Consider the following 23,590-nt stretch of genomic DNA (forward strand, 5'->3'; position numbering starts at 1 on the left):
CTGCGCCTTCTGCGCATGCTCCCCGCTCCCCGCCCCCCTCCCACCTCCCCCTTCCCCTCTGTTCCCGCCCCCGCGCCGCCGCCGCCGCCGCCGCCGCCGGAAGTGACGTTACCCGCGGCGCGGCGCGCGGCCGGAAGCGGCGGCGGGGGAGGCGCCGCGAGGCGGCACCGGCGGCGCCGGCCGGATGTGAGGGGACGGCGGCGGGGCCCGGCGGGGGCGGCCCCGGGGTGAGCACCGGGGGGCGGGGAACGGGGCGAGGAGCAGCCGCCGAGCGCGGGGGTGGCGGCGGCGGAGGGGCCGAGCGGGGCCTTCCCCGTCGGGGGGGGGGGGCCGGGAGGATCCGGGGGGGGCTGGGCTGAGGGGGCCCGTGTGGGAACCGGGGGGGTCTGGGGGTGTACTGGGGGGGCTGGGGGTATACCGGGGGGATTGGGGTGTACCGGGGGGGATTGGGGTGTACCGGGGGGGGCCCACGGTGGTGGGCAGGGGGCCGCGGCCCCGCTCCGCCGAAGCTGGGGGCGTTGGGCCTGGAGATGGGAAGGCTCCGGGGGGAGCTGGGAGGGGGGCTGGGGGGGGGGGGAGGACAAGGGGAATGGTTTTAAGCTAAAAAAACCCAGGTTTAGGTTAGGTGTAAGGAAAAAAAAACTTCCCTCAGAGGGTGGCGGGGCGCCGGAGGAGGCTGCCCGGAGATTTCTGTGGCCGCCCGGTCCCCGGAGGTGTTCGAGGCTGGGCTGGCTGGGGCTGTGAGCAGCCCGGGCGGGTGAGAGGCGTGCCCAGGGCAGGGGGGTGAAATTAAATGATCGTTAAGGTCCCTTCCGTCCCAAAGCGTCCTGTGGGGCCGCGTTGGTACGGGGGGCGATAACAGGGAGGGCCTGATCGTGATGCCAGGGGGGAGGCAGCGAGCTGGCAGGGCCCGTGTTGAAACTGGGGGGGACTGGGAGGGACTGGGAGGGACTGGGACAGCTGGGGGGGGGGTGGCAGGGGTTGTGGAGCGGGTTGGGGGGTGCCCGCGTCGATACTGAGGGACGGGGGCTGCGTACCGGGGGTGTCCGGCTGTCACGGGGGTGGGGAAGGGGGTGAGATCAGGGGGTTGGGGTGTGCTGGGGAGGGGGCTGGTTGTCGTGGGAGCGACTGGGGGGGTGCCGGGAGGGCCTGGCTGTAACGGTGGGGGGGGGGCGAGAGGATCCTCACAGGTACGAGGGGGAAAGGGGGACGCACCAGGAGAGTTTGCGGTGGTGAGGGGGTGGGAAAAGGGAGAGGGGGTGGGCTGGGGAGGGGCGAGGTCCTGAGGAAAGGCCACCGCAGGGACTGCCGAGCTCGCCCAGGGCAAGCCAGAGCGCTCTGTGCGCTTCTCCTGGCTCCGTGAGGTGGAAAAACCGTCCTCTCCCTACCTTAATTAACCCTGCCCCTTCCCTCAGGTGGTGCCGTGGGCCCGGCAGCGCACCTTGGTCCCAGCCCGAGCAGTGAAACGCTCCAGCTGCCTTGGGGAGGGGGGGGAAAAAAGGAATATATATATATTTTTTTTTGCTCAGCCGTTCCTACTGAACTGGAGCTAATTCATCCCGATTATTTGACCCGTTGCTGCGTTGTGCCCCTTTGCTCTTAACGCCAGCACCATCCTTCAACTGAAGTTATTGTTTTTCCTCTCTGGCTTTATCTTTGGTTACGTTTACCGGCCGCAGTTAGCTCTTCCTCCAGCTTGGTGACGTTAGGTAGCCGTGGGTAGGACAGGTTCCCCCGGCCGGGCCCAGGACTCTCTCTGCTGCTTCTCCAGCTCGTTGACTGGAAAACCAGCTTTGCGCCGTCTCCTCCCAAGTGCTTTTCACCAGGACTTCGCTTGGTGTCGGCGCTGCCTGCGCTGGGAACGCCTCTCCCGCGGCGTTTTGATGCTTTTGGTCACTTTTAACCCCCCCAGATCTTCTCTGCTTCGGCACACAGAAGCTCCCTCTCGGCAGACTCCTGTTTCTCACCTTGCCGTTTCTGTTTCACCCCTTCCTGTCTCCGCAGCTCGTGAGGGCAGCAGGCATTTTCGTCCTTCCCTGCATTACGAGTGGTTTCCTCAGCTCTCCCCCCGGTTCTGGGCCGGGCTGAGCCCTGGTGCAGCCCCTCGGTCCTTTCCCCGCACCCCCTGCAGGCTCCGGGGTGGCAGGGCTCGGGGCGGGCAGTAAAACCGCGGCGAATCCGGTCGTCTCCGCGCGCGAAACGCCCGCGTGTGACCTCTTGCCTGGTGTGGACCCCCCCCCCAGGTTTCCCGCTGTGACCATGCGCGTGTCTCACCGAGAGCGGACCTCTCCAGCGCCGCGTGGCTCGACCCGACCGCTGGTGGCGGATCCCTGGCAGCGCGGGGTAAGTCGGTGTCTCGCTGGGTTCCTTTTCCCCGTTACGGCCCCCCTGCGCTTCGCCTCCCGTCAGCGCCGGGCAAGAAGACCTGGGTTCCTTGTCCTGCGTGAGGTTATGGTGTCGGAGCGGCCTGCACGAGCCGGCAGGCGGGCGTCTCTGTCCAGCCTGCCGTCTTTTCCCTGAGAGGCAGCAAAGGCAGCCCTAATATTTGGGCTTTCCCTAGAGCGAGTTTCCACAGGCGTTGGGACCTGTCCTCGCCCTCCTGCACCATGTCCTCCCTTAGCAGCAGCCAGGCTTGCATCGGCTGCCTCTGCGCCATCTCTTCTCCCACAGGCAAGCGATTCCTTCTTTTTTTTTGTTGTTTTTTAGATACCTGGAGGTAAGTGTAGGTGTTGGCTGTGGGGCTCGGAGTCTGGTTGCCCTGAGGGCTCAACCCAAGTCTTGCGGGAGGGCTCTGAAGCCTTCATGCAAGAGCAGGGGCTGTGGGCTCGAAAGGGAGGTCCGGATCCGTCCCAGGTGAGCGTGCTCAGGAGCAGGGCGATCCCGAGCCCTCGTCCCTGCTCCCAGCCTCGTTTGTGTGTGGCAGACTGAGGGACGGGCTCCCTGGGCGGTGAGGGAAGCAACTAGCGCGTACCCATCTCATCAGGAGACAAAAAGTGCTCGCTTAGGTACAGGTTTCTGCTGGTTTCATCCTTCGCTGGCTTTCTTTGCTTCTAACCTTCTGATTCATTCACGTTCCCGTCCCTTTCACCCTTTGCTGCTTGCCATGCGTTTAACAGCCGCCTCCTTCGCCCCTCTTTTCAACTTGCTGCCTTCTTGAACTGGAGAAGCTGCCCTTTTGAGGCCCACCCTTGTTTGCAGCTGTGAGCGAGGGGCTGGCAGAGCTGTGGTGCGATTGAATTTTCTCCGTGGCAATGAAACCAAATCTCGCGCTGAAACCCACGTGGTTTTGTTGCGGTATTTTTTATTTTTATTTTTATTTTTTTGTAACTTGAGATTGAGTGGGGGTGGGAGGCACAGATAATAAGCAACGCTTCTTGGAACACCCTTTTATTCATTAAGCCCTAACTGTTAATGGAATCGAGCTGTTGTTAATAGCATTTAACCTCACACGGCGCACAGCCTGCCGGCTAACGTCTCAGCCCTTTGCCTTCCCTTACGGTCGCCTGGCTGAAGCCCCGTCCCCAGCAGCGTTAGGGGCGCTGGGGGCGCATCCCTCTGGGATGTGGCCTGACTTTCACAACCTGCCGTTGGTTCCAGTGCGTGTTGATGGCCTTGGGACGGATTCAGCTGTCTTTGTGTCCGGAGTGTATCGGTTCTTGCAAATTCAGCAGCACCAGCTGTCTCTGCAACTTCATCGGGCCTGGGGAAGCTTTCACCGAGTGCCTTCCCAGCGTCTATCTTGCTCCTCTTCCGCTTGTTGCTTCCTGGCAGCTATTTCTCTGTTCAAGCCTGTAGAGCCCATTCTCAGGTGGAAGGGACCCTGTGGGACGGTTTCACGCTTAGCTTCGCGGCAGTTTCTGCTCTGCGTCGGCGTTAGGCCGGCAGAAACGCCCTCCTCTGCATGACGTCCAGCTCCCAAACCCCCTGCCGGGGAGCTGCTGGCGAGCTGGTACGGCCCCTGGCTCCTGGGTAGAGGGGCCGAGGCTGGCTTAACCACTGCTCCAGCCGGGGAGCTGTGGCTGAGCGAGCTGTGGCTGCGCGGGTGGATAGCTACCGGCAGCGCGATTCAGTTGCTGGTAACAGGTTGATCGGTAAAAAGGTTTCGAAGAGGTATCGATCCGCGTTGCCCCTCCAGCACCACCCAGCCGACTCGATTCCCCCTAAGGTGAAGAGGAGTCGCTGGCAGCAGGCTTTGCAAGCCCTGCAGTCCCTGCTCGTCTGGCACACCTCCCTGCGTGCCGTTCGGCCCGTGGCTTTGCCTTCCTGCCCCTTGTCGTACGGCCCCGCCCAGCGATGGGTCGCCTCTCTCACGTTCTCCCCTTCCTGATTTTTGCAGGGGGTCCTGTCTGGCTTGGCAGCCGGCGCCCGGAGCCATGGAAGAGCGGCCAGGTTCTCCAGCCTGCGAGCCCCCCTTCTCCCCACGGCGCGTCTGCGTTCCCGAAGATGGGCCTGAAGGTGAAGAGCAGGAGGAGGCTCCAGAGAAGGGCGCCACCGGGGCGCAACACCCAGGGAGGCACGGGCAGGTTTCTCCTCGCCGTTCAGGACGCTGCTGGCAAGGGCACGGTTCCCTCGCCCCTCGGGACGTGGACGGCCCTGGCCAGAAGGCAGGAGAGGGCGAGGGGGGTGCCCTGTGCCTTGAGCCCAAGGCGCCGGGGGAGCTGCAGCCGCGCAGGCCGTTCCGGCGGAAGCACCGGCTCTACCTGAAGCCCAAGTCGAGCCCGGCCCCGGCATCTCCAGGACCCGGGGAGAGAGCCGAAGAGCCGGGGCCCTCCCGGGGAAAGAGGCTGCGCTTGATCTGGGGGCAGGCCGGCGACTTCCGACGGAAGAAAAACCGCTCGGAGAACGGACTGGAGGAGGCCCCCCTTGCGCCCCAGAGCAGCGAAGAAGAGGAGGAGGGAAAAGGTTCCCGATCCTGCTCCCCCGAGCCGCCTCATCCCGGAGATGCCCGTCCCAAGCCGGACTTTGTGCAGCTGATCGACGAGCGCGGCATCTACTCCACCGCCAAACTCGTGCTGGGCGGCGCGGCGGGCGAGCTGGAGGAGGCGGCGGTGGTGCTGCCGCCCCACCTGAAGCGGGGCGCCAGCGTGGCCGGCGGCGGGGCCGAGTTTGAGATCCGCGAGGTGATCGTGGACGAGAAGCCCTTCCAGTGCGGCGTGTGCGAGAAGGCCTTCAAGCGGGCCTGGGAGCTCTTCAGCCACGAGGTGGTGCACAACGAGGAGCGCCCGTTCCGCTGCGACCTCTGCGAGGCCTCCTTCAAGCGCCACTCGGACTTCAAGAGCCACCGGCTGGTGCACACGGAGGAGCGGCCCTTCCGCTGCGAGCTCTGCGGCAAGCGCTTCAAGCGCTCCTCCAACCTCCAGGAGCACCGGCGCATCCACACGGGCGAGCGGCCCTTCCACTGCGCCTGCTGCGACAAGAGCTTCAAGACGCCCTACGAGCTGCAGCGCCACACGCTCACCCACTGCACCGAGAAGCCCTTCAAGTGCGCCGACTGCGGGAAGGACTTCCCCACCTCCAACGCCCTCCTCCTGCACCAGCGGCAGCACTGCGACGACAAGCCCCACGTCTGCGGCGTCTGCGGCAAGAAGTTCACCTACGGGCACAGCCTCAAGGTGCACGAGCGCGTGCACACGGGCGACCGCCCCTTCGTCTGCCCGCTCTGCGGCAAGGGCTTCAAGCAGTCCAACGCCCTCTCCTCCCACGAGCGCGTGCACACGGGCGAGCGCCCCTTTGTCTGCAAAACCTGCGGGAAGGCCTTCAAGCAGTCCTCCTACCTGGTGATCCACGAGCGGGCGCACACCGGGGAGCGACCCTACAAGTGCGAGGCGTGCGGTAAGGCCTTCGCCCGGCCCTCCTTGCTGCTGCAGCACCACCGCGTGCACAGCCAGGAGCGGCCCTACAAATGCAGCTTCTGCCACAAGTTCTTCAAGGACCTGGCCTACCTGGCCGTCCACGAGAAGGTGCACACGGGCGAGACCCCCTACAAGTGCAGCGTCTGCGACAAAGGCTTCGCTCACCCCTCCAACCTGCTGCAGCACCAGCGCGTGCACCGCGACGGCTGAGCCCCGGAGCGGCGCGCGCGGTGCGAGCGTTTTGAGCCCGGGAAGCCCGCAGCCATAAATAAGCGAGCGTGCTGCCAGCGTGCCCGCAGCAACGGACGAGCCCCAGGGCAGCCCGCCGCAGCACGCCTTCCCGTAGGTGCGCGGGGGGCTGCTGCAGCGTCCCTGGAGGGGGGAGCCCGAGAAGCGGGTGCTGCTGCAGCTCTTCTCCTGAGCCTGAACCCGGCGGGGCTTCTGCTGCGTGGCTTTTCTCTGCCAAACCCTGGCGCGTGCCGTTCTCTCCGTCCTCCTCCCGGAGAGGCGATCCCGCGGGGGTTCCTAACTGCGCTCTGAGGCTGGGGCTCCTGCCTCCCGCCCGGTGCCGCCCGCGGGGAGGTGGCGCGCCGTCCGTCAGCGCTGCTGGCCGCAGGCTGGCCGGTGGCAGCGGGCTGTAGCTCGCGGCGCGCCGCCCATGGGCAGCTGCAAGCCCTGCTGGGAGGCCGTGGTGGCTTCCGGAGGCGAGCTGGGCTGGCCGAGGCTGCGGTGCGGCTGAGAGCCGGTGTCCAGAGCTCTGAAGAGCAGCATCAGCCGGGCCGTGGCAAGCCCTTTGTTCGGCTGATGCTAAGGGATGCTGCTTCTCCCCCCCAGTGCTGCAAGGAGGGCTTATTTAGTCGCCCCGGTGAGCGTAGCTCAGCCTGGCCACGCCACCGGCTCCATCAGCGTGTCTGCCTGGTGCCCCGCGGCCACGCCGCTGCCTTCCTTGAGCGCCAGGTGTGGGCTGGGTGCTCCTGGGGAGCCCCTCGAAGTAGGGGTGCGCCGCCGCTGCCTGTGACCGAGCCCTGCAGCAGGAGCCCCGTCCGTTTTTTGGTGTTTTTTTTTGGGGGGGGGGGTGTATACCAGTGAAAAGCACGGTGGGGAACAGCAGCGTGCAGGCACCTCCCTTTCCTTCTGACGAATTTGAAGCGTCCCGTCCACGTTTCACGCTGCTGCTGGTGATGATCAGGTTAATAACGAAAGCAGTGCCCTCCGCCCTGCTGTGCAGGGGCCACACGGGCGCTCTGCTGGGTACAGCACCGCGCAGGCTGCCTCTGTTCAGCCCCCCCCCCCGGGCAGGGAGCAGAGGCGGGGGTTGCGTCGGCTGCAGATCCCTGGTGTCCTCAGTTAAAACTCGGCCTCGAGGCGCAGGGGAAGGGGTGGGAGTGGAAGGGCGACCCTGGGAGAGCCGGAGCGAGGAGGGGAAAGGCGCTGCCCGGTTGGCGCTGGCGGTGGGGTATCTTTTGGGGAGATGGTGGGGGAGAGGTGCGGAGCCACCGTCTTGCCTCTCCCAGCCCGTCCGGAGGAAGGAGCCCGTCGTGGATTGGAAACACTAACCCTCATTTCCGCCCCAGGGTGCCGGTAAGGCAGGTAGGGAGCAGAAGAGCAGGGTGCACGTGCTGTGATCTGCCTTGGGAGCCTTGTCAAGGGACAGCCCGTGCTGTAAGCTGTGTCTAGCCGCTCGTGGGACCCGGACGAGGAAGGGGCGAGCACGCTAAACCAGCGCTGGATCCTCCTCGCTCCCGTGCCGCGCGTGCCCGGCACGTCCGAGGGCAGCACCAGCTCTGGAGCCACCCGCGCTGCCGCCGCCCCCGAAGCCTGGGTTTGTTCTCTCTGACTGATGGCTGCCCCTGCTGCTGGGCGGGGGGCGGCGTGCGGACCTTTCCTTGCGAAGGCCAGCCCTGTCCTCCGATCCGAGCCGCCTCGCAGGGGCCCGGTGTCGCGGGCTGTGGGACCAGAGGTGCCAACCCTCGGACTCCTGGCGATCCTGGTCCCACCCCGTCCCCCTTTTTTGTAGGGTTCCTGTGGCGCTGGGGGCGGGAGGGGGGGTGTGCTCCTCAGCGCTCTGCACACTAATTACAGGACAGTTATTTAACGATGTCTTTGCCTCGTTGCTTCTTCGAGCCCGCTGCTGCGTCTGGCTGAGCCCCTGCTTGCCTCCGGGCTTTTGGCGTGAGCCTGGCGACCTTGCGGGTGGGGAGGGTTTTTTTCGTCTTTCTCATTAATTTTTTTTTGTCTCGTTAACTGGTTTATTTTGGTCTCATTAACTGTCTCGGGAGCTGGCCTATCTAACTCACAGCCCTCACTACTAGCGTACGGCTCAGGTCTGGGTTTCACTACTCGCCGCAAAGCCCGCGGCCCGCAGATACTCAGCGCAAAAACTTTCCAGCAAGCTCCGTTTTGGGTTTGCGCTTCTGAGGATGCGCTGTAAGGAGGGCTGTGGTCAGGGGGTTGCGACTTGGCCTCAAGGGTTGTGTCTGGGCAGCTCCTCTGTTTGCTGGGCAAACTGTCCCCAGCTGGCGGTGGACACGTCCTTGTCCTAACGGGCTCCCAGCCCGGCATCTGAAGCCTGCGGGTCTCTGGGGAAGGGGAGAGGTAACGGTAGCTCTGCCCAGTGAGGGAGGTGAAGGACTCGGTGGTGTCACCATTTAAAGCTCGGTGGGACGCCGAGGCTGCTGCATTAGCCGCAAAGCACCTGCTTGATGCATGTTACAGCAGTGTTGGCCCTTTGCCCCTAACCTTAGGGAGATGGAGGCGCTCTGGATGAACAAGAACTTGAGGGCCGGGATTTGGAGGACAGACGATGACACTGGTGGCAGGAGGTGTAGAAGGTACGGTGTCATTTGTGCCACTCCAGGTCTCCTCTGTGCCACGTTTTACCTCTGCAGACGTGTCTGTGTAGCTGGCTGGCGTTTGCACACCGGTGCAAACTGGTTTTCATCATGTTTTTCATATATGGCGTTGTATGTTTTTCATATATTTCATATATATTCGTATATCTTTGAGTATATATGGAATATATTCATATACGATGATATCATGTATCACCACCGTTTTTCGTCATATGGCCAAGTAATGAAGGCAGTGGATTTTTATTTTGCTACAAATGTTTTGTAACCTGTTGCAAATAATGAACGGAGCTGCTAGGCAGACTAGCACAGATGAACGTTAAAAAGAAAGCAGCCCCTCTGAAGTGGCAAGGGGAAAAGGAGAAACATGGGGAACTAGGGAAGCAAAACAGAATTTTCACCTTCCATCGATTCGATTTTATGCGTTTCCTGGTTTTGGGGCGTCATTCACCCCCAGGAAGCTGGAGGCAGGACTTGGACGTGTTCTGGCACAACAAACCCACGGACTGGCAAGACTGAAAAAGGCAGGGCGTTGCCGTGCGTTCTGCCTCTCTGTGCCCAGTCCCACTTGGTGTCTCCACCCCATCGAACATCTCGAGAGGTGCAGAAGTCACCAAGGGCTGCACGAAAGGCTCTGTCTGCATTAGTTCAAGTGTTTGTGCTGTAAATGTCTGCGTTGGAGGCTGTCCGCACCCGTGACAGTGCTCTGGTCTACTCAGCCAGCAGACCAATGCTTGGAAGTACTTATCTGATCTATTCTGGGCTTAACCTTGAGTTAATTCATTCCTCAGATTGTTTTCCCAAATGGTCTCTGAAGGCGAATTTTGTCCCGTTTGCCCCTCTGTGTCTGGGCACCCCTGCAAAGAGCCCGGCTCCGTCTTCTTTGCACCCTTCCTTCAGGGATGTATGGGCATGGATAAGATCCCCTCTGAGCCTTCTCTTCTCCAGGCTCTCGGCCTCTCCTCGTAGGAGAGGTGCTCCCTTTGCCTGATGCAGCCAAGAATGGTTAGCTTTGTAGCTCTTGCACCTGGGATGGGCGATAAAGGGGGGGGTTGCCTGTATCTGCAAGGTCTGCAGGAAGCACCGGGCAGCCCTTGCTGGCTCCGTGGCAGATGGGCACGAAGCACCACGTATCCCTCATGGCATTCACACTCGTCACACCTGGGACGGATGGGGACACTTCTCCTTTAATTCGTTAGCAGTTTTCCTCCTGTTTTAGGTTCGGTGCTACTGTGCCGGGCTGCAAGGCCGCCGGACTGTCCTGCTCTGCCTGGCTCCTGCCGCCAGAGAACCCCTTAGGCTGACTGGAGAGTGCCGAGGTGGATTAAATAACCTTCAGAGGGCTGGCATCCCTTTGGGCAGCTGTTTTAGGGCTGTATGAGTCATTGGTAAAGGATAACTTATAAATACCCAGCCCATCAGCTGCTGCTTTGCAGCCTCCTGGAAAAGCGCGGCAGGGCTTCCTGCGTGTCTACAGGAGCTCGGGGGAGAAAGGTCCTGCACAGAAGAACGAGGTACATGAGGAGAAGGGGAGAGGGGGGAGGCCTGTGCCATCTCTGGAGGGCTTGGCTGATGGTGCCGCGGGGGCCACTCCTGCACCAGGAATCGTGGCGGCATCACGGGGCAGCGTCTTCCTTCATTAGCTGAGCCATCTCCGTGTCGGCGTCCTCGGGAGACTCCCCCTTGGCCGGGTAGTAGATGGCCCCTGCAGCCTGGAAAGGCGTCGCGGAGGCACCGTGCTGCCTGGGGCGCCCACGGTCTGCAAAGCAGATGGGGACAGGGACACGCAAGATTTACTGGCCTGGGGGTGATGGAATCCCCCAAGCTCAGCTGAGCTGACCCCGTCTCCGGGTGCTGCATCATCTCGGGTCTCTGGGTCTCAGGATGGCTGATGTACGGGGACGGGGACCTTGGGATGAGGTGCGGGGACTCACCTGCAGCTAGGTCTGCGCCGATGCACCTCCTTTTCAGGTAGAGCCACAGCAGGACTCCGCTCGCCGTCATCACCAGGGCAAGCAGCGCCACCAGCGCGGAGCAGGATGACGGAGAGCCTGTGGGGAGAGCACCCCCGGATCAGGATCCTGCTTCCAGCCGGTAACAGACAGAAGAAAATCAAACCGAACTTGACCCAGTCCCTCCAGCATCTCAGCTGGTGACAGAGCAGGGCTTTCCTTAATTATGTTTGATATTTAAGACCTGTGTTTTAATGGCCAGGGCTAAGTGTTCCCTCCTTCCCACCACGAGTGCAACCGATCCCTTTCTGAACCAGTTTGGAACCAGTTTGCACTGCCCCGCGGTGCTGTGGTCTCTGCGGTGCTGTGTGAGGACGGTGAGACGCTGCAAATCCTTAATGGGGTTTATACCCCACCAATAATCACGTCCGTAGGTATATGATAAGCTGCGGGGTTTGAGAAACCTCTCACCCCCCGGCGCAGGCACTGCGCTGCCGGTTGCCGTAGGAAGTTCTGGGCTCTCACCTTCCGGCTCCGAGCACACCACGCCGGCTGCCTCCCCGTTCCTGCACAGCCCCGGGCTGATCTTGCTCCGCTGGCACTCCAGGAGGAGCGACTCCGTGCCCCGGCAGCTCAGCCCCTCCAGGAAGGCGCGGCGGTGCTCCCGGCCCAAACGGGCTCCCGTGGGCACGGACCGCGCTGCCCCGCAGCCCAGCTGCTTGCAGGCCACCTCCGCCTCCGGCAAGCCCCATCCGTTGCTGCAGACGCCGTACCAGGTGGCGTTGTACTGCACCTCCACGCGCCCGGCGCAGGGACTCCGACCGTCCTTGACCCGCAGCTGCAAGGGGTTGGTGCCTGCGGCGGGGAGCGGAGGGGGTGAGGTGGGCTCCTTCGCTTCGCCACGCGCAGGGCAGGGACAGGGAGACACGGAGACACGGGCTGTGCATGCCCGCGTGCTCCGGGTGTACGTGCGATACGCTGCCCGTGCCCGCTGTGCCTTTCCCCTGCCCCCTTACAGGAACACCCCCCCCATCATCTCACACTTCTGCGCGTGCTGCTGTGAAACCGAGCCAGAGCCGGCTCCGTCCCGGCGCAGCAGAACGACGCCAGGGATTTCTGAGCGTTTTTTTGGGGGTCACCTGAGCACACGACTCCTGCGTCTTCCTCGTGGTTGCAGTTGTGCAGCCCCCAGCCGTTCAGGTTGCAATGGGAGAAGTTGGCTTCGGCGCCCGTGCATTCCACGTCGTCCAGCCAGATGGGGTCAGCCCCTTGCCCAAAGTGAGCCTTGCCCGGGGCCGACACGGCTGTCCCGCAGCCCAGGTGCTGGCACACCACCTTGGCGTCGCTCAGGTCCCAGCCGTCGTCACACACGGTCCCCCACTGCTTGTTGTGAAACACCTCCACCCTCCCGGCGCAGCGGCTGGGTCCGTTCACCAGCCGGACCCGCGCTCCCTCTGTGGTGTTGGAGTCTGCAAGGAGAGATACGTGGCCCGTTGTTCAGGAGAGAAGGGGGGAACCGTCGTCTCGTGGCATTACAGAAAAACGGCGACAGAAAAAGAAAAAAAGAAAAAAGAAAAGGAAAAGGAAAAGGAAAAAAAAGGAAAAGGAAAAGAGGGAAAGGGAAGGGGAAAGGAAATGGAAGGGGAAGGAAAGGGAAGGGAGAAGGGAAAGGAAGGGAAAGGGAAAAAGGAAATGGAAGGGGAAGGGGAAGGAAAAGAAAGGAAGGGAAGGGAAAGGAAGGGAAAGGGAAAAAGGAAATGGAAGGGGAAGGAAAGGAAGGGAATGGAAAGGAAAGGAAGGGAAAGGGAAAAAGGAAATGGAAGGGGAAGGAAGGGGGAAAGGAAAGGAAGGGAAAGGGAAAAAGGAAATGGAAGGGGAAGGAAGGGGGAAAGGAAAGGAAGGGAAAGGAAGGGAAAGGGAAAAAGGAAATGGAAGGGGAAGGGAAAAAGGAAATGGAAGGGGAAGGAAAAGAAAGGAAAGGAAGGGAAGGGAAAGGAAGGGAAAGGGAAAGGGAAAAAGGAAATGGAAGGGGAAGGAAGGGGAAGGAAAGGGAAGGAAAGGAGAAAGGAAAGGGAAGGAAAGGAAAGGAAGGAAAGGGAAGGGAAAGGGAAAGGGAAAAAGGAAATGGAAGGGGAAGGAAGGGAAAGGAAGGGAAAGGAAGGGAAAGGGAAAAAGGAAATGGAAGGGAAAGGAAGGGAAAGGGAAAGGGAAAAAGGAAATGGAAGGGAAAGGAAGGGAAAGGGAAAGGGAAAAAGGAAATGGAAGGGGAAGGAAGGGGAAAGGGAAGGGGAAGGGGAAGGAAAGCGAAGGAAAGGAGAAAGGAAAGGGAAGGAAAGGAAAGGAAGGAAAGGGAAGGGAAAGGGAAAGGGAAAAAGGAAATGGAAGGGGAAGGGAAGGGAAGGAAAAGGAGAGAGCAAATGCAGAGCTGCTAAAGCTCCCTTGGCAGGAGGTGCAACTCCCAGCTCTTACTGAGGAATTCATTTCTCCTGCCTGCGGAGGTGACTCGGTTTCAGAGTCAGACCCTAAAATGTTGGTGGTTTTTCCAGGAGTGTATGCGAACCAGGCAGAAGTCCCAGCCCTTTCAATGCAGACCTGGCCGTTCAGAAGGGTGAGTGCGTCCCTCCAGGGAGCACATGGAGAGGAATGGCCACGCTCAGGCTGGCTTCCACGTGGTGCCGTGGGGGATTCCTACGGGTTTTTGGTTATGTGCGGAGCATCTGCGGGTGCTCGGCTTCTTCGGCCTGGCACAGGGCTCAGCTTCTGCCTTGCACCTCACTCCTGCCAGACAGACCCACACCCCCCCGACCCCAGCGATGCCGCTGGTTGCAGAATTTTGCTGACCTGAGCACACCACGCTGGCGTCTTCCGCGTGGTTGCAATTATTCTGTCCCCAGGGTCTGGCTCGGCAGTGGGCAAGGGTCTCCTCCGTCCCGGCGCAGCTCACGTCGTCCAGCCAGATGCGCCCGGTGCCTTGCCCGAAGTGAGCCGTGCCGGGGGCCGACTGGGCCCTGCCGCAGCCCAGCTGCCGGCACACCACGGTGGCAGCCCGCAGGTCCCAGCCGTCGTCGCACACCGTCCCCCACTGCCCGTCGTGCAGCACCTCCACTCTCCCGGTGCAGCGGTTGGGGCCGTCCACCAGGCGGACCTGTGCCTCCGCCGCCGTGCCCGTGTCTGCAAGCAGAGGTGGGTGATGCAGTACTTAGAGCAATGTGTCCCGTGGGGAACTTTATAGCAGGTCAGGGCTTGGTGAGCAGTGGCCAGGGCATAAACCTAGGAGAGATGCCTGGCCGTGGTGAGACATGCGAGCAGACCCTCGCCGGGCATGCCTGCAGGGAGCTGCGTGCCCACATGGTACTTGGGGGCTTCTTAAACACCACAAGATCCCTATATTTAGCCTCCTGGCTCAGTGCCTTGCAGGAAGGTGAAGGAATCCCTTTCTCGGCGCCTTACCCTTCCCCTGGTAAGACCCCCCTACAGGTCTTACACAGTCTCAGCGCAGCCCAAATCACAAATGAGCTTCAACGTCCCATTCAGCCACGTAAAGTGAAATCGAATCAGGACAGGTGTAAAAATACCAGAATGTGATCAAAGCAGGGGCAACAAAGAAGGGGAAAGGACTAGAGGGCCTGATCTGTGAGCGGATGGGGTCACTTGGTTTGCTCGGCTTAGAGGACAGGAGGCTGAGTGGTGACCTTGGTGTGGCCCGCGTGGGAAGCGGAGGGGAGGTGATCTCTTCCCTCTGGCGATCAGCGATGGGACTCACTGGGATGGCTTAAGGCTGCATCAGGGAAAGTTCAGGTTGGATATGAGGAGAAGGTTCTTCGTTGGGAGGGGGGTCGGGCACTGGAACAGGCTCCTCAGGGAAGTGACCACGGCCCTGAGATTCTCCATCCAAGGAGCGTTTGGTCAGCTCCTTGTGTGGAGCCAGAAGCTGGAATTGATGGTCCTCATGGGTCCCTTCCAACTCAGAATATTCTATGATTGTATGAGATCAGGTAGCCCTGGGCTACGGGGATGTGGGGATGAAGGGGTGGGGGGTGTCTGTAAAGGGAAGAGCCCCCACGCCCAGAAAATCTGCCTCCCACTGAGCGAAGGGGTCGGTTCGGAGAGGAGAAGGCTTTTGGGCAGGGGGACTCCAACCCGTGCTTTTTCCAGATCCCTGCGTTTTGGGGCATGAGCGTCACCTGAGCACACGACACCGGCGTCTTCTTCATGAGTGCAGCTATTGATTCCCCAGGGCCTGGCCCTGCATTCAGTGAGGGCGTTTTCTCTTCCGGAGCAAGAAACTCTGTCCAGCCAGATGGGGTCCATCCCTCGCCCAAAGGAAGCATGTGCTGTGGCCGACACGGCCGCCCCGCAGCCCAGCTGCCGGCACACCACCGCGGCATCGTTCAGGTCCCAGCCGTCGTCGCACACGGTGCCCCACTGCTGGCTGTGAAACACCTCGACTCTGCCGGCACAGCGGTGAGGGCCGTCCGCCAGCCGAACGGTTGACTTGTTGGCGGTGCCAGCGTTCGACAACACTGCAAAACGCGGCGGGGAGACCGTGTGTCAGCAGTGCTGAGGGCTGGAAGGGTCTCCTGGGAAGGGTTTTACCGACACCTGCGCCCGCAGGACCAAGGTCCGTAGGATCCAGGTGCCCTCGCATTAAAAGGGCGATCCTTTGGGATCCCATGCGCTGGAGCAGGTTTCCCGGAGAGGCTGTGGAGCCTCCCGCCTTGGGGATCTTCAGAAGCCTCCTGACTTGGTCCTGGGCAGCCTGTTCTGAGGGGCTCAGTTTGGGTGGGCAGGTTGGGCCAGATGACCTCCACAGGTCCCATGCAACCCTAGCTATTTTGTATGATTCTGTGATTCGGTGACCCCCTGAGATCCTGCTGTCTTGTAGGGTGTGCAAGGACCACTTAGAGGGGGGAATTCTCTTAGACGCTCCCTTTTTCCATTATTATGGGTGTCAGAGGGGAAAGAGCCCTTCCTGCTGCAAAGGGACTGCACCCTCCCGACACCATCCTGCTCCAGCCCTTCCCGGGCAAGTCCCACACCCTCTGGCCTCCAGCAACAGGGCAGCCGCAGCTCGCCCGAGCACGCCGCACCGGCATCGTGCAGGTGGCTGCGCCTGGCGATGCCGAATGGAATCATTCACCAGGGATTCGGACCAGGACATTTTCTGTCCTGGCGCAGGCCGCTCTGTTCAGCCAGACGGAATCAGCCCCTCGGCTGAAGTAAGCCCGAAGCCAGAGAAATCCAGTGCCAGCCCACTGCAGCATCACCGTAATGGCAATAAGATGCAGAACAGACCCCCCTACCCCCACCCCGACCCCGGCGATGCCTCTCGTTGCAGATTTTTACTGACCTGAGCACACCACGCTGGCGTCTTCCGCGTGGTTGCAATTATTCTGTCCCCAGGGTCTGGCTCGGCAGTGGGCAAGGGTCTCCTCCGTCCCGGCGCAGTTCACGTCGTCCAGCCAGATGCGCCCGGTGCCTTGCCCAAATCGAGCCCCACTGGGGGCCGACTGGGCCCTGCCGCAGCCCAGCTGCCGGCACACCACGGTGGCAGCCCGCAGGTCCCAGCCGTCGTCGCACACCGTCCCCCACTGCCCGTCGTGCAGCACCTCCACTCTCCCGGTGCAGCGGTTGGGGCCGTCCACCAGGCGCAGTAAGGAGGATTTTGAGGTGTCCGGCTCTGAAGACACAATCAGGGTTTAAGCCCTTGGAGAAATTCATGCCAGTTCATACCTCTGTTATTCCTACCCTAGTTTTTTTTTTTTTTCAGGCAGATAAAGTTTCTCTTGTCGTGCAGTTTGCTCCAGGACAGCCGATGGAGCTGTCTCTGGGCTGCAGTCAGTGCTGCTCAGCTGGGAATAATACGACCCGTCCTTTAGGGTGGATCTGTCCTTTAGGAACAGGGACGTTCTGCTTCGGGCTAGTTATTCCCCAGGCTTAGAGCTGGTCAGAGTCATAGATGTGGGATCACAGAATTGTAGAATGGTTTGGGTTGGAAGGGGCCCTTAAACATCATCTGGTCCACCCCTCCCTGCTGTAGACAGGAGCATATTTCGCCGGAGCAGGTTGCTTAAAGCCCCATCCAACCTGGCTTTGAACACTTCCAACAATGGAGCATCCGCAGCTCCTCCGGGCAACCCGTTCCCGTTTCTTATCACCCCCATCATGAAAAATTTCCTTCTTTTATGGCATTTACATCTACCCTCTCGGTCCAAATCCGTTGCCAGGAATCCAGTGGAGTGAGCTCAGAAGGAGAACGCCCTTACGTTGACTCCAAGAGCGCCGGGTTCATGGATCAGCTCCGGGACACCCAACCGTGGCGCTGGCCCCCACGATGTGCCACGCTGCGGGACCGCGACTTACCTGAGCACACCACGCTGGCGTCTTCTCTGTGGTTGCAGTTAGTCCGTCCCCACGGGCTGGCTCGGCAGTGGGAAAGGGTGTCCTCCGTCCCGACACAGCTCACGTCATCCAGCCAGATGCGCCCGGTGCCTTGCCCGAAGCGAGCCCTGCCGGGGGCTGACAGCACCGCCCCGCAGCCCAGCTGCCGGCACACCACTCTGCCGTCGTTCAGGTCCCAGCCGTCGTCGCACACCGTCCCCCACTGCCCGTCGTGCAGCACCTCCACTCTCCCGGTGCAGCGGCTGGGGCCGTTCACGAGCCGCAGTTCAGCTGAGCTCGAGTTTCCTGCGTTTGTAGAGATGCCGGGGGAACTCAGGCAAGCATAATTGCAGAGCACCTCCCTCTGTCCCCCCCCATCTCATCCACCGACTGCATCCTACATGAAGAGCAGGGTAGGACCTCCGTTAGGACGCAAATAACGTTCAGGATATAAAAAATATTTCTATGGCTAGGCACTGAGGAATAACCAAAGGAATAAACACCAGGTGTGAAATTTGGCTTCGGGGTGCTGCACGCAGGATCCAGGAGATGCAAATGGGAGAGATCTGCAAAAGGAGCCTAAACCTGCCTCCACTGCACCCCCAGCATCTCCTCTGGGGAGAGTCACAGACCCATAGAATGGCTTGGGTTAGAGGAGACCCTTAAACATCATCCACTCCAACGCCCTGACATGGGCAGGGACATCTTTCACTGGAGCAGGTCGCCCAAAGCCCTGGTGAAAAATCTTTCTCCGTCTTTCTTATAAGCCCTGCTCCCTGTCCCAGGCGTGCAGGAGCTCTGGTCACGGGGCCGGCTGCGAGCCTGCCTCCCGCCCACCCCAGCCCAAAGTCTCACCTGAGCACACCACGCCAGCATCTTCCCCGTGGTGGCAGTTGTGGACACCCCACGTCTTTGCTTTGCACTGGGAGATGTCATTTTCTTCCCCCGTGCAGTTGACTTCATCCAGCCAGATGCGGCCGGATCCCCACCCAAACCGAGCCGATCCTGGGGCTGAAAGAGCCGTCCCACAGCCCAGCTGCCGGCACACCACCGTGGCATCGCTCACGTCCCAGTTGTCATCGCAGACTGTCCCCCACTCGTTGTTATAAAACACCTCAACCCTCCCGAGGCACATGTTCAAACCACCCACCAGCCGAAGCACGGTGATTCTGGAGACCCCTGAGCCTGAAAAAATACAGAGAAATGGGCGTTATTAGGGATACGCTTGTGTGTCTCAGCATCTGCAGGGCTGGAGAAGGATGAACATCCCAGCAGTGGGTGTAGGTGGTGTTGCTGCCGCCTGCTTGCACATGGCAAAGGATGTTTTTTTTTTTTTTCTGTTTGATCCTGTGCTTTCCTGACTGCTGATCACCACGTTGATCTGTCTCTGGAGGTTTCTCTTCCAAGACAAAAGCTAGATGGGTAGTAGCTAGCTCAAGGCTGCCAGTGCGTGTCCTGCATTGCGAAGGCTTATTCTGGTGCATCTTTCCATATTTATCTGCATGACCTAGCATTTAGCAGCATTGGCGGCACAAACCACTTCTAACCCTGGGCATGGTGCAGTTGCATCTGCTGCCACTCAGGCAGCGTCCTTGTACCCCTCAGCTTCCACTCCAAGAAGGCTACAGGTGCTTTGCCCCATGAAAACGCCTTGGACAACCTTGGACATCTCCAGACACTGAGGTGTGTCTTAAGCCGTGCTGTTTTTCCCCCGTGGCCATGTCCATATTTGTCTGTGTGTCTGATAACTCTGTTCTTTAACGTGGTTTTCTACCGAAATGGAAAATTCTGGACACCAGAATTATTGGCCAGCTTGTTCCCAAACCGTTCCCAGCCTGCAGCTTGCAGGACAGGGCTCGATCCGACTGGATCCCTCTGCAGACAAAGCACGCGATGAGGATTACCTGAGCACACAACGCTGGCATCTTCCATATGGCTGCATCCGTGGAGTCCCGAAGGCTTGATGGGGCATTCAGCGAGGGTTGCTTCTGTCCCAAGACATCTCACCCCCTCTAGCCAGATGGGGCCAGAGCCTTGCCCAAAGGAAGATAACCCTTGGGCTGACACCGCTGTTCCGCAGCCCAGCTGCCGGCACACCACTTCGGCATCGCTCAGGTCCCAGCCGTCGTCGCAGATGGTGCCCCACTGCCAGCTGTGGAACACCTCCACCCGCCCTGAGCAGCGGTGGGGACCGTTCACCAGCCGCAGGGCTTCTGGGCTCCCCAGGTCTGAGTCTGGAAAGAGAATCGGGGTGAGAATAAATCCCAGAAATTCCTGCCTGTCTCGTTGCCAGCAACGCGGTGGACTTCCCTGTCCAGGGGTCTTCCAAGCTCTCCACCGGCGCATTTCTCATTCGCCTCACTGAGGACATGCATGAGCACTTTTTGGATCAGAAGTGTTAGGACCGTGCCCTGACCTCAGCCTGTGAGCCTGGCCAAGTCTTTGCCACTCGTTCGAGACCAAAGTCCTGCTTTATGGGAAAGGGATAACTCTGGAGTCTCCAGACTACAGGTACACAGGCACTGCGATCCCGGGGCGGGCAGCACGGACATTTTATCACATATACCATCAGCTCTTGTAGTCCTGGCAGCGTGGCAGAGGATGCTCACCTTCTCAGCACACACACCGAGATACTAACATCCATCCCAGCAGACTCTAGCAAAATGTCCCACTCATTCCACGCTCACAGTCAGTTTCACTGGCAGCTCCAGCTAATTCTCCGCCACCCTTTATGCAGGGTCCGTGTGCAGGGTGCAATCTGGCACATGGCTGTGTTCAGGACGAGCCCCCCCCCTTTCTTCTCCTGAATCTGCTAGTGGGGAAGCCTGGGTGTGAGTTACCCGAGGGTACAGCCCTGATGGAAATGTGCGTGGTTTCCTGAAACCCTGACACTGTGTTCGGTGAAGGTAATTCCTGCCCCTCTGCAGCTTGCCCCATCCACCCCGACGGGGCCATGTCTTCGTGCAGCTTAAGCTGGAGCAGGCAGTGCAGCGGGAAACACAGCCTTTAGGGCCAAGCCTGAAGGAGAGAGACCCTTTTCTGCTCCCTGCAACACAGGACCCCAAGAGCCACTCAAATAATGGTGCTATCTGGCCTAAGAGCACCCTTCTCCCTGCAGCATTCACTTCTGATGCCTCATTTTTTCTCAGGAGTGAGCACGCTGCCTGGGAGAGGAGGTGAAGGCATTAATTGCTAGGGGGGGGTCCATGATGTGATTATTGTCACGGGGACGACCAGGCAACAAGGCACCCATTGCACACATACCTTGAATAAGGCAAAGGGAAGGGATTCCCCAGGGACTAGTGGCTGTAAGGTAGCACGGCTGAAGAGCAGTGATTAAAAAAACATGGGCGGAATAACTGCCTGCCCTACAGTGTCAGGGCTCTTGGTGTGTGATGGTCCCTTAGAGAACGCCTACATCATAGAATCGGGCTCTTACAGGCTTGGGGTTTCAGGGGATCCTTGGTTTGGGATTTCCAAGCACTTTGCCTGCCATAAGCCAAGCGCTGGCAGGCCGCTAAAAGGAAAAGGTTTTGTGCTCCCTGGAGGGACCGCAGAAACAAACAGCGGTTAAAGCCAGGACAAGAAGGAGCTGGAAAGAGTGAATTTGCAGACAAGAGGTGGCACAACCTCCCCAGGGGGAGGACTGGTGCCTGACTCACCCACACTGACCTACGGCCACAGAGCACACGACACTTGCATATCCCCTAGACTTGCAGCTCTGGGCTCCCCAGAGCTTGACCTTGCATTCGAAGAGGGCTCGCTCCGTCCCGGTGCACTCCACGGCATCCACCCAGAGCAGGTCAGGTCCATTCCCAAACTGGGACGAGTCCGTGGCTGAGCGCGCTGCCCCGCAGCCCAGCTGCCTGCACACCACATGGGCTTCGGCCAGGTCCCAGCCGTCGGCACAGACAGTTCCCCAGCGCTGCTCATGAAAAACCTCAAGTCTCCCCGAGCATTTGTCTGAGCCATTCACAAGACGGAGGTCTCCGAGGTCAGAAATACCCGATCCTGCAACACCAGAAGGCATAAATATGTAAGGAGGCACCTTCTGCTCACCGAAGCCTTGGGCTGACAGCAATGGCTTTACACGTGAGGCTGAGCAGCTTTGAGGGTCGAGGATGCTCTCACAGCACGAGACAGTGCAGGATTTTCAGGTGTGATGCAAAATGGCTGGGGATAAAATAAAATAAAATAAAATAAAAAGTAAAAAATAAATGAAGGGATTGTTACCCAAGGCTTGATTAGAAAGGACTATCGTCCAACATAGTCCAGACTATTAGGAATGGTCTCTGGCCCATGCTAACTGCCAGGATTTGTGAATAACCTCAGTTAAAAGCGTGCCAGAGACCTTTTTATTGTGACAATAGTGCAAATGAGCAAGCCATTTATTTTTCCTGGGCTTTAACGTCTAGGTGCTATTCTCTTCCACCAAGATGGACCATGAGCGGCTGGTTTCAAAGGCAAGGGTCTCCAGGCTGGCTGCAAACTGTTCGTATACCCCAAACCCTTACAGACACAAGGAAATACCGAGTCAAGCCTCGGTAACGCTTGCTGCGGTGCTCCCAGTGCTGTGACGGGTGGCGGTTACCTGAGCAAACCACGCTGGCATCTTCGTCGTGATCACAGCCATGGACACCCCATCCCTTGAGCTTGCATTCGGAAAGGGCAGCCTCCGTCCCCGTGCAGTTCACGTCATCCAGCCAGATGGGGCCCCGTCCCTGGCCAAAGTAAGCCCTCCGTGGGGCCGAAATAACCACCCCGCAGTCCAGCTGCCGGCACACCACCGCGGCGTCTGGGAACTCCCAGCTGTCGTCGCACACAGTTCCCCATTGCTCGCGGTGAAACACTTCCACTCTCCCAGCACAACGTCCTGGGCCATCCACCAGCCGGACTGGGGCAAAGCTGGAAACAGCAGAGCCTGCGAGGAGACGAGAAACTCAGAGCAGACCTTGCAAATCCATCCAGTGTCTGTGCAGGAGGATGAAGGAGCCTTCATTTTCACACGCAGTGCTGCACAGAGCATCGTGGTTATGTTGCCTCTGAACCCACACCACTTCATATTCCTTTGGAGACGCCTCTCAAAGGGTCTGAGAGTATTTGGTCCAACAGCAAGGGATAAAGCAGGCACCTTGCTCCCACTGGGTCAGGGGGGGAGAGGACCTGGCTATAGCAGAGCTTCCCAATATCCCAACCCACTCCCAGTGGAAGAAGTGCTGCCGCACGCTGAAACCCACCTGAGCACACCACGCTGGCATACTTCCCATGGCTGCAGCTGCTTTCTCCCAACGGGCTCGCCCTGCATTTCGTAAGGGATTGTTCAGTCCCCTCGCAGCTCACGTTGTCCAGCCACGTGCGGAGAGATCCAGAGCCCAGGTGAATTTCCCCCGAGGCTGACAGCGCTGTCCCACAGCCCAGCTGCCGGCACACGACCTCAGCATCCTTCTTATCCCAGCCACGGTCACACACAGCTCCCCACTCCTCATTCTGAAACACCTCCACTCGGCCAGCACAGCGGTGAGAGCCGTTCACCAGTCGGAGACGAGCGGGCTCCGGGATGATTGCGTCTGCAAACATCCAAGGGAGTTATAAATCCCTTCTAATGGCTACAGATTTTCTTCCATGCTCAGCCTGTCGGAATTAAGCTCCTGGCCCCTCTTCCAGCCACCAAAAGGCATGGGGGAGGTGGGAACAGGAGTGCTTCTCACTGCAACCCAAAACCCCTCCCATGGCCTGCACTGCTCCTGCACTGTGCAAGACCCCAGACCCACTTCGTGCAAGAAGAGCTTTGCTGCTTTCACCAGCTCTGCCCCCAAGATATCGGTCTTCCTGCTGTTGGAGTTGGTCGGCCTGGGGAGTTTATGGGGAGAAATAGGGTTCCCCGCAGGAATTCCTCCCACCATCCTAAATAAACACTTCGGAAGGGACCTGTTCCATTCACCAGCTATAGGGCAAGTCCAGGCAAACCACACTGACTGCTGATGCTGACTCTGGGTCCCAGTTCAGCCCTACAAGGGGCATAGACTGAGCATCCTGGCACCTCCCACCAATCCTCCTTGCTCCAGGGGACACATGTAGAGAGACGTAGAAGGAACAGTGCTCACCTGAGCACACCACACCAGCGTCTTCCCCGTGGTAGCAATTATTGATGCCCCATGACCTGGCCCAGCAGGTGGACAGGGCGTACTCAAACCCTGTGCAATTTGTCTCATCCAGCCAGATGACGCCAGCCCCTTGCCCAAACTGAGCCCATCCAGGGGCTGAGAGGGCTCTCCCACAGCCCAGCTGCCTGCACACCACGTTGGCATCCAGCAAATCCCAGCTGTCGTCGCACACGGTTCCCCACTGCTTGTTGTGAAAGATCTCAACCCTTCCAGCGCAGCGGCTCCCGTAGTTCACCAGCCGGACCTGATCGCCCTCTGAGTTAAATAAAAGAGCAAAAAGCAGAGAAGGCAAAGCCCTACCCACAAGTGTTCTCTTTCTGCAGCATGAGAAGTCTGTCCTGCCACTGGAGCTGAACGTTTCATTTAATGACCTCAAGCTCATGGCCTTAGGC

The 23,590-nt window shown here is 59.8% G+C and overlaps 2 protein-coding genes across 6 annotated transcripts in view; one reads left to right on the forward strand and one right to left on the reverse strand.

Annotated features, from left to right (window-relative positions):
• On the forward strand, window positions 1-7,947 carry LOC308184443 (uncharacterized protein). 4 transcript variants are annotated; one of them, XM_080571540.1, is made up of 3 exons: window positions 71-227; window positions 2,244-2,343; window positions 4,337-7,947. In XM_080571540.1, exon 3 carries the CDS (start codon window positions 4,374-4,376, stop codon window positions 6,060-6,062), a length of 1,689 nt encoding a protein of 562 aa, XP_080427666.1. In that variant the 5' UTR covers window positions 71-227; window positions 2,244-2,343; window positions 4,337-4,373; the 3' UTR covers window positions 6,063-7,947. The 4 variants fall into 4 exon arrangements, with proteins under 4 accessions (XP_080427665.1, XP_080427666.1, XP_080427667.1 ...); XM_080571541.1 differs by having other exon boundaries at window positions 101-227; window positions 2,005-2,343; XM_080571542.1 differs by lacking the exon at window positions 71-227 and adding an exon at window positions 571-757.
• The window catches only part of LOC308184439 (scavenger receptor cysteine-rich domain-containing protein DMBT1-like), a 22,669-nt gene continuing 6,420 nt past the window's right edge, over window positions 7,342-23,590 (reverse strand). For both annotated transcript variants that reach the window (XM_080571534.1, XM_080571535.1), the window contains exons 6-19: window positions 23,139-23,453; window positions 22,272-22,601; window positions 21,626-21,955; window positions 20,707-21,045; window positions 18,939-19,268; window positions 17,890-18,219; window positions 17,017-17,340; window positions 16,004-16,333; window positions 14,838-15,176; window positions 13,495-13,824; window positions 11,793-12,122; window positions 11,179-11,508; window positions 10,636-10,752; window positions 7,342-10,460 (exon numbers count right to left, since the gene is read on the reverse strand). In XM_080571534.1, coding sequence (XP_080427660.1) covers window positions 10,318-10,460; window positions 10,636-10,752; window positions 11,179-11,508; window positions 11,793-12,122; window positions 13,495-13,824; window positions 14,838-15,176; window positions 16,004-16,333; window positions 17,017-17,340; window positions 17,890-18,219; window positions 18,939-19,268; window positions 20,707-21,045; window positions 21,626-21,955; window positions 22,272-22,601; window positions 23,139-23,453 — 4,217 coding nt within the window. In that variant the 3' untranslated portion in view covers window positions 7,342-10,317. The remainder of the gene's footprint in view (window positions 10,461-10,635; window positions 10,753-11,178; window positions 11,509-11,792; window positions 12,123-13,494; window positions 13,825-14,837; window positions 15,177-16,003; window positions 16,334-17,016; window positions 17,341-17,889; window positions 18,220-18,938; window positions 19,269-20,706; window positions 21,046-21,625; window positions 21,956-22,271; window positions 22,602-23,138; window positions 23,454-23,590) is intronic.

This window comes from Anser brachyrhynchus, assembly GCF_964034855.1.
Source record: "Anser brachyrhynchus genome assembly, chromosome: 33".
In the NCBI taxonomy this organism is placed as follows: Eukaryota; Metazoa; Chordata; class Aves; order Anseriformes; family Anatidae; genus Anser; species Anser brachyrhynchus.

Bases quoted from the DNA above. Each gene is read 5' to 3' on its own strand.
- LOC308184443 (XM_080571539.1), top strand. From the start codon at position 16: ATGCTCCCCGCTCCCCGCCCCCCTCCCACCTCCCCCTTCCCCTCTGTT. The intron at 228-4,336 runs GTGAGCACCGGG...TGATTTTTGCAG, and splicing joins CCGGCGGGGGCGGCCCCGGG to GGGGTCCTGTCTGGCTTGGC.